We start from the raw sequence: 12,619 nt of genomic DNA on the forward strand, positions 1-12,619 counted from the left end.
CATTGACAGCTGGGCAGATGTTCTGGACTACAATTGCCCATTTTTAGGTGTGACCTAAACAAAAGCATAGATGTTATGTAGTCCAGTCTCGCCTACATTCTTACCCGTGGGTTGGGAGCCGAATGTCTGCTCCGACTCTGCCAAAACGTTGCTAGCTCGAAGTCTTTCTATTGGCTGGGCTAAGATGGTATCCCATGCTGCACTGCTCTATATCCCCAGATCTCATTTGCCGCTCGTGTAGCTCTGACGTGGTCTCGCTCTTGGCTGTGGCTAAGTACTCTTTTTTCTTCTTGAGTGAATTTTTTGCAAACAAAAAGCTATTTTAATAGCTATTGTTAGTTTGGTATTATTTTGTGGAAAAGTTGTTTGTGTGTGATCGTTTCTGTGGTATCCCATTAGCTGTTTCAATGGGCTAGGCCCGTTTCAGTTAGAGGACTTAGTCTGTCCCCTTGCTTCCCTGTGTTACAAACTTTCTGGTCTAAAACAGTTTAAATTAGAGGTTTTAGTCCTACCCCCGCTCTTGTGTGTCAGAGGATTGTTCGTTAGAGTTTTTTGTTAGTGGTAGTTTTTTCTTGCCCTAAGTGTGGTGCAAGTGACTGTTTTTTTTTTTTTGGGTTCTGTACGTGTAATTTTTAGTCTTGGTGATTGGTGGTAGTTGGTTATGATGTCTAAAGATTCTAAGGAGCACAAGCTCTCGGGCTTTAAGAAATGCTCAGTGTGGCTATAAAATGTCCATTACCGATGGACATTCTGTCTGTGTGTATTGTCTGGGAGCATTCCATCTCCAGGAGTCATGCAGCTTCTGTCATGCATTTAGTCCTAGGGTCCTTCAGAAAAGAAAGCATAAGTTGATTTTCAAAGGACTTCTGAAACCCTCCTTTGAGGAGGGTCTGGAAACTGCTTCCAGCTCTAAAGCTAAAACCATGAAATCAAAAAAGAGGTCTCCTTGGAGCCACCGGAGAAAATAGCGAAATCAGCTTTGACATCCTCTGCTCCACCATCCTCGGGGCCGCAGGAAGTGTCAGTGGTGATGGAGCCGGCATCTGCTCCAATCATTTTGGAACCTATTCGGAGCAGATCGCCTAGTATTAGGCAAGTATCACCTGAGAGGAGGTCTCGATCTCCCTCCCTGTCCTCCAAATCCTCCAGGACATTATTGGATGTGGACGTCGATAGACTGGTGCAAAGACTCCTTCAGTTGCCAGTCTTGGCAAAATTATTCTCTGCTCCAGAGCCCATCCTGCAACCTACTTCGATACTTCCTCCGAGCACATCCCAGCCTTCTGAGCCAGAGTGCTTGGCTCCGTGTGATGTCTCCAAGTCGGTTCCGATGGCTCCTCTTGACTTATTGGTGCCGACGTCAGCTCCGACCCCCGTCAGTGCCGTCCACGGGATTCAGGACTCGGGATTCTTCAGTCAGACCAGAGGGATTGGCTTCGGGACATCTCTTAGTTCCTAGTCTCCCCCTCGGTGCTTTGGCGTGAGGAAGTCTGTCTCCTGTCGTGGCTTTGGAGGCTGGTTGCTCCTCGGACTCAGGGGGACCAGCCTTTGAGGCCATGCAGAGTGCGCTGGCCAGATCGTCAGCGACATCATGCAGGTCTGTCATTCTGTCCCCTACTACTATGGTGCCGGTCTCTAATCACCACCTATCTTTAGACAGCGGAGCCCCAAGGCCTCAGGGTACCCCCATGAGTGGTCCCCAAGTTTCTGAGGGCCCCTCAGAGTGCTTGCCTGAGGAGCCCCCTAGAAAGAAAACGTGCAAGAGGAAAAACATAGACTCCCAGGATGAGTCTCTCACATCAGATACTGACCTCGAGGAATCTGAGGGGGCCTCCCCAAGTTAACATCTGAGGATGTTTTTTTCTCTAACATCCTAGAGATCTTGAAACAGAGGTGACTGGCCGTCCAAACTCCCCTCTGAGGAGGAGTTGGTCTTCCTGAAGGCTTTCAGCGCTCAGCCCTCCACCTCCTGGGTGTCTCCACCCTTCGAGCTCCTGGATTTGATTTGTCGAAGGATGTGTGAGAACCCTGACTCTCTGGAACCAGTCCCCAGGAGACGCAATAAATTTCTGTTTGCTCCCCCGGGTAAGGAGCTTCTGTCTAAGGGAGTCCCTGTGGATGCCATGGTAGTGGCAGCGGCAACTCGGAAGGGATTAGCCGAGACTTCTTCCACCGTCCATCCTCCTAACAAGGAGTCTAGGACCATGGACCGGTACAGGAAGCGTACCCTCTCTTCAGCGACCTTTACCTTACGGTCACTGAATTATTTATCTCACTTTACACAGCTCCAGAGAGATCTCCTCAAGGAGCTTGGAGATACTCTCACGGGTAATGTTTCTGAGGCGGTGACCCAAATGATTAACCCCCAGATGTCTACCCTCATTTTCATTGTTAACTCCTCCATGAGGCTGATTTCATATGCAGCCGAGGGAGCGAGTAGGGCAGCAAGTTCAGGAGTCGCCCTTAGGCGACAGGCCTGGATGCGCCTTTGTCATTTCGCGGAGGCCTTCAAGTCTTCATTCACCGATGCCCCCTTTGATGGTTCCTCTTTGTTTGGAACCAAGGTGAAAGACACCCTCACCAGGTGCGAGCAGGAGGGAAAAACTCTGTCTGCTGTAGGAGTCCATTTTTCCCTTCTCTCTAGGCCTTATCCCAAGGCACAGAGGGGTGGAAAAATGTGGTTCAAGAAATCGGAGGTTTTCTCCCGGTGCACAAGGTAAGCCCCCCTCCAGAGGCAGAGGAGGGGGGGGTTATTCAGGGAGACGCTGCCCTAGAGGCAGAGGAGGCCCCTGCAACTTGGGAGACTGCGATTCCTTTCTCTGTTCTCCCTACCATCGCTCCTGATGGGAGGCCCGACTGCGTTTCCGGAGCCAGTCGGGGGTCGAATCTCGCTATACCCGGAGGCCTGGCAAGACATCACCCAGGACCACTGGGTTTTACGAATAATTTCCGGAGGTTGTCATTCCCTTTTTATCAGACCCCCCTCCAGTCAAAAGAATTCCGGATGTTCCACCCAGTCAAAGGGATTACGCAGCTTCAGAGGTTTCAAAGCTGCTAGAAAAAGGAGCCATCCAACATGTCCCCTCAGACCAATCAGATTAGGGACTTACTCAAGATTCTTTTTGGTGCCGAAAAGAACAGGGGACCTGAGACCCTTATTAGATCTCAGCCGGTTGAACAACCATGTACAAAAGTCCCAAGTTGCGAATGGTCACATTGCAGTCTATTCTCCCATTGTTGAGAGAAGTATGGATGTGCTCCAGCAACCTCAAGGATGCTTACTACCACATCAAAATTGTGAATGGCATCCAGGAGTCACCTACGATTCCGGCTGGGAGCCAGTCATTTTCAGTTTCGAGCCCTGCCCTTTGGTCTCACCACAGCCCCCAGGGTGTTCACCAAATGCATGGCAGTGGTGACTGCTCACTTGAGGACATCAAGGATTCCAAGTGTTTCCATATCTGGACAACTGGCTCTTCACTGCCACCACCAGGCATCTAATAATTCAGACCAGGGACGCCACCATAAATTTGTCAACAGTTGGGCATAACATTGAACTGGAAAAAATCTGCCTTGTTGCCCTCACAGCGTGTCACTTTTATAGGTGCAGAACTAGACACCGTCCTCATGCGGGCATTTCTACCACAGGAAAGAATCAGAGCCCTACAACAACAAGTTCACACCCTGCTCCCTCAAAGAAGAGTGAAGGCAAGATGGGTTCTCCAACTGTTAGGGACTATTGCCGTGACGATTGTTAGTTCCTTTAGCAAGGTTACATATGAGACTCCTTCAGTGGCTTCTCTTTGCCCAGTGGTCTCTTTAACGTCTTCCACTTTCTCACCCTATTCTACTTACGGACAGGTGCAAACAGGATCTTGGTTGGTGGCTTCGCACTGACAATCTGGACACAGGAAAGCCCTTCGTTCCGGTGCTGCCGATTGCTACCGTGACCATGGATCCCTCCCAGATGGGGTGGGGGGTATTATCTAGGCAGGACAGTCCAAGGCACATGGCAAGAGCACGAGATGCATCTGCATATCAATGTCCTGGAGATGAGAGCTGTGTTACTTGTGTTGCAGTCACTTCAGAGCTTTCTTCCCCTCGGGACTATTGCAATCCACTCAGACAATATGTCAGTGGTGTGGTATCTGAACAAGCGGGGAGGAACCAAGTCATATCCCCTGTGAAGAGAGGCCATGCGAGTGTGGCCGTGGGCAGTCTCTTCCCAACGTTTTCTGGTGGCATTGCACATTCCGGAGAAGTCCGTGATCACAGACGGGCTAAGCAGAGCTGTTCTAATGCCTTACGAGTGGTCCCTGAACTGTCAAGTTGTGGAACGGATCTTCCGCAGGTGGAGTCAGCCTTGTTGCGACCTTTTTGCCAGCCCCCTCAGTGCCAAATGCAGCAGTTACTTCACGTTGATCCCCCCTCAGGGGGAGTCGCCCAGGAACGCTCTAGTCCACGATTGGCCCTCCGGTCTACTATATGCCTTCCCTCCGGTCCCCTTGCTGTCAAAGGTTATTCAGAAAGCGCAATCCTTGGGAAGTAGAATGTTTCTGATTGCCCCAGACTGGCCTTGTCAGATTTGGTTCCCGTTTCTCCATCCCTACCTCGTGGACACTCCTTGGATTCTGGACACACAACCAGACTTACTGAAACACATGTCAGGGGAGCTCCATTCCTCTCTGCGGACCCTCCGGTTGACAGCCTGGCTACTCCACTTCTGTCATTAGTTAGGCTTCATTTCTTGCCGAAGGTAGTTCATATTTTATCTTCCTGTCATAAGCCCTCGACCAGGAAGATTTATTCCAGCAAATGGAAGAGATTTTCAATCTGGGCTCATACCCAAAGGATTGACCCTTACACGGCTCCAATTTCTTCTGTTTTGGAGTTCTTGTCTATGCTTTTTCACCAGGGCTCAGCGGCCGCCGCCATTAAAATCCAATTGGTGATTTCTACCTTTCATGTCGCAAATGAGCCTAGTCTGATGGCTCATAGACTCTGTAAAGCTTTCCTGAAGGGCACTCTGTTGCTTCGTCCTCCAGTATCGGAACCGGTCATGCCTTAGTATTTAAACTTTGTTCTACAGGCTCTTACTTCATCCCCCTTTGAACCTGCAGCTACTTGTGATTTAAAATTCTTGACCTGGAAGACTGTCTTTTTAGTAGCCATCATGTCAGCCAGACGCGTTTCAGAGATTCGAGCTCTATCGATCAAACCTCCATACTTGATTTTTCATAAGGACAGGGTTTCTCTTGGACCGAACCCCTCGTGGCATCAATCAGTAACCTTAATCAATCCATTGAATTGCCAGTGTTTTTTCCCCAGTTCTCAAACAAGGCAGAATTCAAATTCCATTAATTGGATGTACACAGACAACTGTGTTATCTGCACAGAACGAAAAACCTCAGAAAATCTGATCAATTGTTTGTTTCCTTTTCGGAAAACAGAATGAGGTCTCCTGTTTCCAGTCACTCTCTGTCCAGGTGGATCTCCAGCAGTATTTCCTTTGTTTATACCTCAGGGGGTAAAGATTTACTGTTTCCGGTGAAGACTCACTCTACTCTGTCTGTATCTACATCTACAGCCTATCAGGCCAAATTGTCTATGGATGATATTTGTGCTGTGGCTACTTGGGCATCTCCTCACACCTTTTACTCATTACAAGTTGGATGTGGTATCTCGGGGCAGGTCTTCCTTTGGTTCCACAGTGCTCAGGAGTATTTTCCACTGAGCCTCCCAGGATTTAGGTGCTAGGGACGCTGTCCCACGGGTAACAATGTAGGTGAGATTGGCCTACATAACATCAAGAAGTTATGTACTCACCATAACGTTCGATGTATGTAGTCCATCTCGCCTTACATTCTTACTTACCCCACCTCCTTCCCCCTTCCTGGAGGATCTGGAGGTTAGGTCTGGTTTCAGATCTCCCTTCATTCTTGGTTTGTTCTTTCTTTCCTTGGGTGGTGGTATGCATGGAGAATGAGTGCTGGTGTTCACAGCAAACTAGATCTGGGGATATAAAGCAGTGCAGCATGGGATACCATCTTATCCCAGCCAATAGAAAGACTTCGAGCTAGAAATGTTTTGGCGAGTCGGAGCCGACATTCTGCTCCAAACCCACGGGTAAGAATGTGAGGCGAGATCGACTACATACATTGAACGTTATGGTGAGTTCATAACTTGTTTTAGAATCTTAGAATCTTACATCAGTACAGCAGTACTCAGTAATTTGTACATCTTGACACTAACCATGTTTGCAGCCCTTCAGTCTTCTCCATTGTTTTCTGTTTTGCAGGGTTCTGTATGGGAACCATCTGTGAAGATGGAGATGGTATCCTGGGAGGATAAAGCCAGACTGCTGAAAAATGCTTTTTTACAGTTCAGTAGGTAAGCTATGAAATATCTGTATATGGAAGATTATTTTGGTTTTGTGTAATTGCCAAAATGCTAGCTGTGTGTTGGAAATGGCATTTGTTTCAGATAGTTTGCGTTTATTAATTGCTGCCACTTTGCCTAATCCTTTCTGATTAGAAGGAAAAGATAGTTTTTCTTTGAAAAAATGCTTGGCCATTAATATCAGTAAGTATTTTTGTGTCCTAGTGGCAACAGTTTGCTTCATTTCAGAGCCTGTCTTCAAGACTGACACCTAAAATTTTATGTGCAAAACTTTTGTAAAACTTTTTTGATGAAAGTGCCATGGAAGATGAGCAGACTTCCCCCAAAATGATCAGCCAGTTTTTATATATTACATTTTCTATGGCGTATATTGATATCTGTGCCAGAATTGATACCTATTATAGGTGAGAAGCTGAGATTTGCACTTAGGAATTGCGTGAATCTGAAGAGGGATTTATGTTGCAAAGACTTCAAATTGAATAATAAGGAAATAACTAGGAATAAAAACGGGACTATGCCATGCTATAATTGTAGTTGCTGTAAAGATGTATGTCGTGAGTTAGAATATAAACATCCTACACGTAAGGAAATTTAGTAGATGGAATGTCATGCAACCTGCAACACTGAATTAATAATGTACTTGACTACCTGCATGGTATGTGCATGTTTTTACCTAGGTAAATGCTCTAGGCTTCTGAAAGACCATATAATTGAACACAAATCTGAGGTTGGAAGAATAGTGATGACTAATGCATTAGCTAAGCATCTTAAGGACAAGGGACCAACACAAATTTAAGTTCCAAGTGTTGCAGGACTAGATATAAATGAGAGGTGGGGATATTATTAATAGGTTGGATATAGCTGAATATAAATGGATAACTATGCTAGAAGCAGATAAATATCCTGGTTTGAGTAATCTGGTTAGTTTAAAGCCTGTGTTAGTAGCCAAACAAAATCAATATGTGAGTCTTACACAAACATGAAAAAAGTCAGTAAGAAATGTTTTATATAATATGTCTTTAACCTTTGCTAAGGTTAGTTAATTGATTGAAATTAACTTTTCTTTGGTTGTGTCATGTGTTCTTAGTGAAATTATTTATACTGTGATTAAGATGGTATTAACATACTGATGACAGGTGTTACCCAAATGCTTTATCTTGTGACTGGTGAATAAACAGAGTGCTGCTTCACTGTTTTTTGCTTCATTTGAACTGATAGTGCGATATTTTAACAGTTGGTGCATAGTTGGTGTCAGGCATTTGTACGCAGGATGTTGCAGAGTCTGCTTTCTTCCCCTAGGTATTTATTTAGAGAACCAGAGTCTTAAACTTCTTGTGAAAGATGCCATGGAAGCATCTTCCCGGCCCGAGGGTCAGCAGTCTTCAAACAAAAATGCTAAAAAAGCTGTGTCTGATTTTTCTGTTGTGCTGCCTCCACAGGACGTCTCTCTTGAGACAAGTGAAAGCTTGGTGGACTGTGGTCTTTGTCCGATTATTTTGCAGTGACCGCTTCTGAAGCCTTGATGGATCCGGCTTCTTGCATGTCCATGGAGGCCTTTCAGACATCCGTTTCAGATGTAGAGTGGGATCTATGGCTGATTTCTGAAGGGCCTAGGGGGGGTGTTCCTCTTTCTAGAGGGAAGACCATTGTTGTCCAGGGTCTGAGCATCCAAAAATCTGTAAGGCTGTTGCCCCTTAAAAGAAACTGAAAACCAAGCATATTTCTCCTTCCCCTGAACACTTTGAGTGAACGGCAAAACTTTATCCAGGGTCTGTGTAATGTTCTTATGGTTTTGAAGCCCTCCTCAGGGAGTCCGTTACTGCTCCATCTTGGGCTTTTCCTCTTAAGAGGTCTAGGCAGCAAGATTCCAGAGATGGACATAGATTTTGACTTTTTCGTCACAGACTCCTTCTCCCTTAGGTTATGGTTCTGCGGAAGAGGAGTCTTAGTCCTGTCTCTCCTTTGGTGATGCAGTTTTCAAAATGATGGACTGTTTTAAGTGGAAATTGGCTCAGGTGTCTGATGCTTAGAAAAGGTAATATGGCCTTCTGCTGTCCCTCCTGTCCTTGCTGCTTTGTTGGATGCCTTTTCTGCTTGTTAGTCTCCCAATTCCATGCCCCCTGCTCCCAAAAATCCTGAGAGGTTTTATAATGTGCCTGATGACTGCAGGTTTTTTTGTAGGTGTCCATCTGCTGTCCCCTCTGTTGTCAATTGCCTCTGACAACTCATCAAAACTTTTACTTTCTAAGTTGCTACCCTCTGACAAAGGTAGCAGAACTATGGAGAGGTTGGTTAAGAAAGTTTATACTTCTGCTATGCTGACTATTACAGCTGTGAATTATCAGACCCATATGACCAGATACATGTTGGCTCTTTTTTTCTCAGGTCTGTCAGGTTATTATTACTGATCTTGACTCTGAATGGAAGTCTTCTGCTCTTTCTTTATTAGGGACTTCATCTCAGGTGGCTCGCCATTCCATTAAATGCAGCTGATGCTTCTAGGGCTGGTGCTTTTGGCTCTATGCTGTGGAAATATTCCTGGCTACAGTTTCAGCCTTTGCCTGATGACATCAAGGCTAGGTTGATGGATGTTCCCTTAGCGCTGTAGAGTTTTGTCCCTCCAGGAAAAAGGTAAACATTTACAGGAATTGAAACATTTTTTTTTCACTTGTCCCTAAGTTTGAAAGGAATTATCGTAACAAGCCTGTCTTTGTGCATAGACAGTGTCACCCTACCAGTAAAGGTAAGGGTGGTAGAAAGGTCTCCTCCTAAGGCTGCTCAACCTACTCCAGCTCATAATGCCTTCTTTTCTTGACAAAGCAGGTGCTGTCTGACTACTCTTGTCATTCCAGTCACTTTCCTCTTTCGCTGTCCCTCCTATTTGGTTACAGGTCACCCAAGACTCCTGGGTCCTTTCAGTTATCCGCAAAGGGTACTTCATGGTCTTGAAATCTCTCACTGCTGCCTTAGGCCTTCCTGAACCACCTTGGGAACAAATGCCCTTTTTCCCCAGAGGTACTTCAGGACCTGTTGGCTCTGGGAACTATTCAAGAGGTTCCATCTCCTCAGAGGGAGAAGGGGTTTTACTCAAAAATGGTTTTGGTCCCCAGGAAAGAAGGCACCTGGAAACACATTCTAGATCTTTCTCAGCTGAACACCTTTTTGAAGGTTCCATCCTTTCGGATGCTAACCCTTTGATCCCAGTTTCCTCCTCTTATTCACGCTTTTCTAGTATCCCTGGATCTCAAGAATGTACATCTTCACATATGTATCCATCCTCTTTTTCAGGAAATTTTTCATTTCTTTGCTTCCTGATATTTTTGGTTCATTGCTTTGCCCTTTGGTCATCTACTGCACCAGGTGGGTCTGCACCGAATGCCTTGCTCCTATGATTGCTTTTAGTAGAATGACTTCAACAATTGGCTAAGCTTCTGGTGGCATTCAAAGGGGATCCAGTATCTGTCTGCCTGCGACAACATGATGGACAGACCTTGATGCTTTGCCAGAGATGGTCTGCACCTTTCGCCCCTGGGATTCAGATTACTGGCTAAGGCTCTTGCCACCTCTATAGTGCCTTTTTTAGGAAAAGTTCAAAGGACAAAGCCACCACCGTAACCGGTTCAAGCATGCAAATTCTGATGGTAATGCTACTCAATGCTAGAAGTCTAAACCTTAAAATGCACTCTCTCTAGGCACTCCTAAAAATGGAAAATATTGATATCTGTGCAGTAACTGTGAGACCTGGTTCAAAGCTCCAGAGAGCACCCCTGCAGTACCAGGCTACAACTCTTACCACACTTTTCGGCTACCACACTTTTCAGCCAGCAAACCAGGACCGAAACACTAAAGGTGGAGGAGTGTCAATATTCACCAAGGATATTCACACCACCAGGCTAGTTGCCCAACACAATGTGTCTGAAATTCTCCAGGTGCAACTTACACTATGTAAGACTGCAATCCAAATTTTAGCTTGCTACTGATCCCCCGCCATGCACCAAGATTCTCACTACACCTTTCTAAACATACTGGAAAATATTACGATACAACCAAACACCCTAATACTGGATGATTTCAAATACCCTGCCATTAATTGGGAAAACTACTCCTGTACCAACACATTTGCCCAACAATTCTTGGAATTCATAAATTACAACACCCTGGATCAACTAATCCATAGTCCCACCAGGGGCTCTAATATCCTAGACCTGGTCATTACCGACATGGGGAAATCAGTGCTCCACACCTATGGTCACCCCCTCATATGTCAGGTCTTACCATAAGCTAATCATCCTTAACATCCACATCCTACCCCCACCCCCCAGTAAGGAAACCTCCATAAAAAAAATTCTCCAAAGCCAACTTCATGCTACTCGGGTCAGAAGTGACAAACTTCATGACACCCATGCAGACGGGAACTGAAAGTTTGACTGCTGAATCCTACACTAAGGCACTGTAGGAGCACATCCACTCATGCAAAAATTGTGCCATCCCAAATAGAACCAAGATGCTCTCCTCCAAAATAAGGAAGCCAATTTGATGGTCCCCTGCCATAAACAAACTTTACAACAAAAGGAAGAAACTGCTGCAGAAAAGAGGAAAATCCCAGGATGCAAAAAACTCCCTTACCAGCCTCTGTAAGAAACTGAGATTGTTCATAAAATCCTCCAAAGCTAGTTAGGAAAGTAAAATTGCCAAAGATTCCAAAGACGACCACAAGGCATTCTATAACTATGTCAAGATTCTAAATGGCATTGCTCAGATCTGCTCTAAGCTACAACAGAATGGCATTAAATATACTCATCCCAAGGGCATTGCCAATATCCTGGCAGATCAGTTCAGTGCCAACTTCACCCCCCTCTCACCCCCTAAATGGCCCATCTCAATACCAGAAGATTGCCAAATTCCGGTAATAACTGCCACACAGGTAAAAAACACACTCTCCAAAGCTAAGAATACAGCATCCATGGGACCAGATGATATCCCAGGCTGTGTATTACATGAACTACAAAATGAACTGGCACCTCACCTAAGTGTCATTATTTATTTTTATTTATTTCCAGTTTGACTGGGGATGTCCACTGGGCTCAGGGATCCTGTTTTCAGTGGAGGCCCAGGGAGAAAAGCTCCATGTTACAAAGTTTAGATACAGATACAATATAGAAAAATGTTTAATCATAGCCTCACCTCAAGCTTTGTGCCCACTGAGTGGTGCACAGTTACAGTTATCTCACTCCATGAGGGGGGGATCCACCTTGGATCCCAGGAACTACTGCCCCAGTAGTCTGACTGGTTTGATCTGCTAGGCCATGGAACGTATTATCATGGAACTTGTAAACCAAGACATTGGCAACCTTCAAACACTGGACCCCACCCAGTTTGGGTTCGTGAAGGGCCGATCTTGTCTCCTGAACCTGATTGACTTCTTTGAATCAGTCTCCAGAGCCGGGGACAAGGGTAAGGCAGTCCACAAAGCCTATCTGGACCTCGCCAAGGCCTTTGACACCATCCCCCACTTTAAAATCATAGATAGACTTACTAAGCTCTGCATTAATCCCTACTTCACTCTATGGGTTGCCAACTGGCTTACTGACGGAACCCACACTGTAAAAGTAGCTGACTCCCAATCCAATTCCAGACATGTGACAAGTGGAGTACCTCGGGGTTCAGTCCTGGGACCGCTCTTGTTTGGCATCTACTTCTCTGAAGTACAGGCCAACACTAAGGGACTCTAGCTAACAAAGTTCACAAATGACTGCAAACTGCGAGCCATTATTGAATTCCCAAATGATGTGGATACTCTACAAAAGGGCCTTACAGAAACAGATGCTTGGTGCCAGAGCCATGGGCTCAAGCTCAATACCAAGAAATGTATAGTTATCCCCTTTGGGCAAAAAACATGTACCCATGAATTACAACATAGGTGGCAGTACACTAAACACTGAAAGTGTGATGAGACTTGGGGACACAGGTGGACAGTGGTCTCACCTTTGATAACCACATCGCCACAATAGTCAGGAAATCCTATGTGGCACACCTCATCACTTAAGGGCTTTTCATCCAGAAAAAAGGAGGTAATTGTCCCACTGTACTCATCTGTCGTTAGTCCCATTATAGAATACAACGCCCCGTTTGGTTATGTACCTCTCAAGACATCTGCAAGAACTGGAAAGGCCGCAGAAATACCTCACTAAAGGAATCACAGGCTTAAAGCAGCTGCCCT

The 12,619-nt window shown here is 45.7% G+C and overlaps 1 protein-coding gene across 1 annotated transcript in view; it reads left to right on the forward strand.

The window, feature by feature from the left end:
- NUP133 (nucleoporin 133) overlaps positions 1-12,619 on the forward strand; it is a 2,059,048-nt gene that overhangs the window by 624,845 nt on the left and 1,421,584 nt on the right. Inside the window, exon 12 of the mRNA XM_044070734.1 lies at positions 6,299-6,390. Coding sequence (XP_043926669.1) covers positions 6,299-6,390 — 92 coding nt within the window. The remainder of the gene's footprint in view (positions 1-6,298; positions 6,391-12,619) is intronic.

Source organism: Protopterus annectens, chromosome 1.part0 (genome assembly GCF_019279795.1).
Source record: "Protopterus annectens isolate FY-2018-M chromosome 1.part0, PAN1.0, whole genome shotgun sequence".
In the NCBI taxonomy this organism is placed as follows: domain Eukaryota; kingdom Metazoa; phylum Chordata; order Ceratodontiformes; family Protopteridae; genus Protopterus; species Protopterus annectens.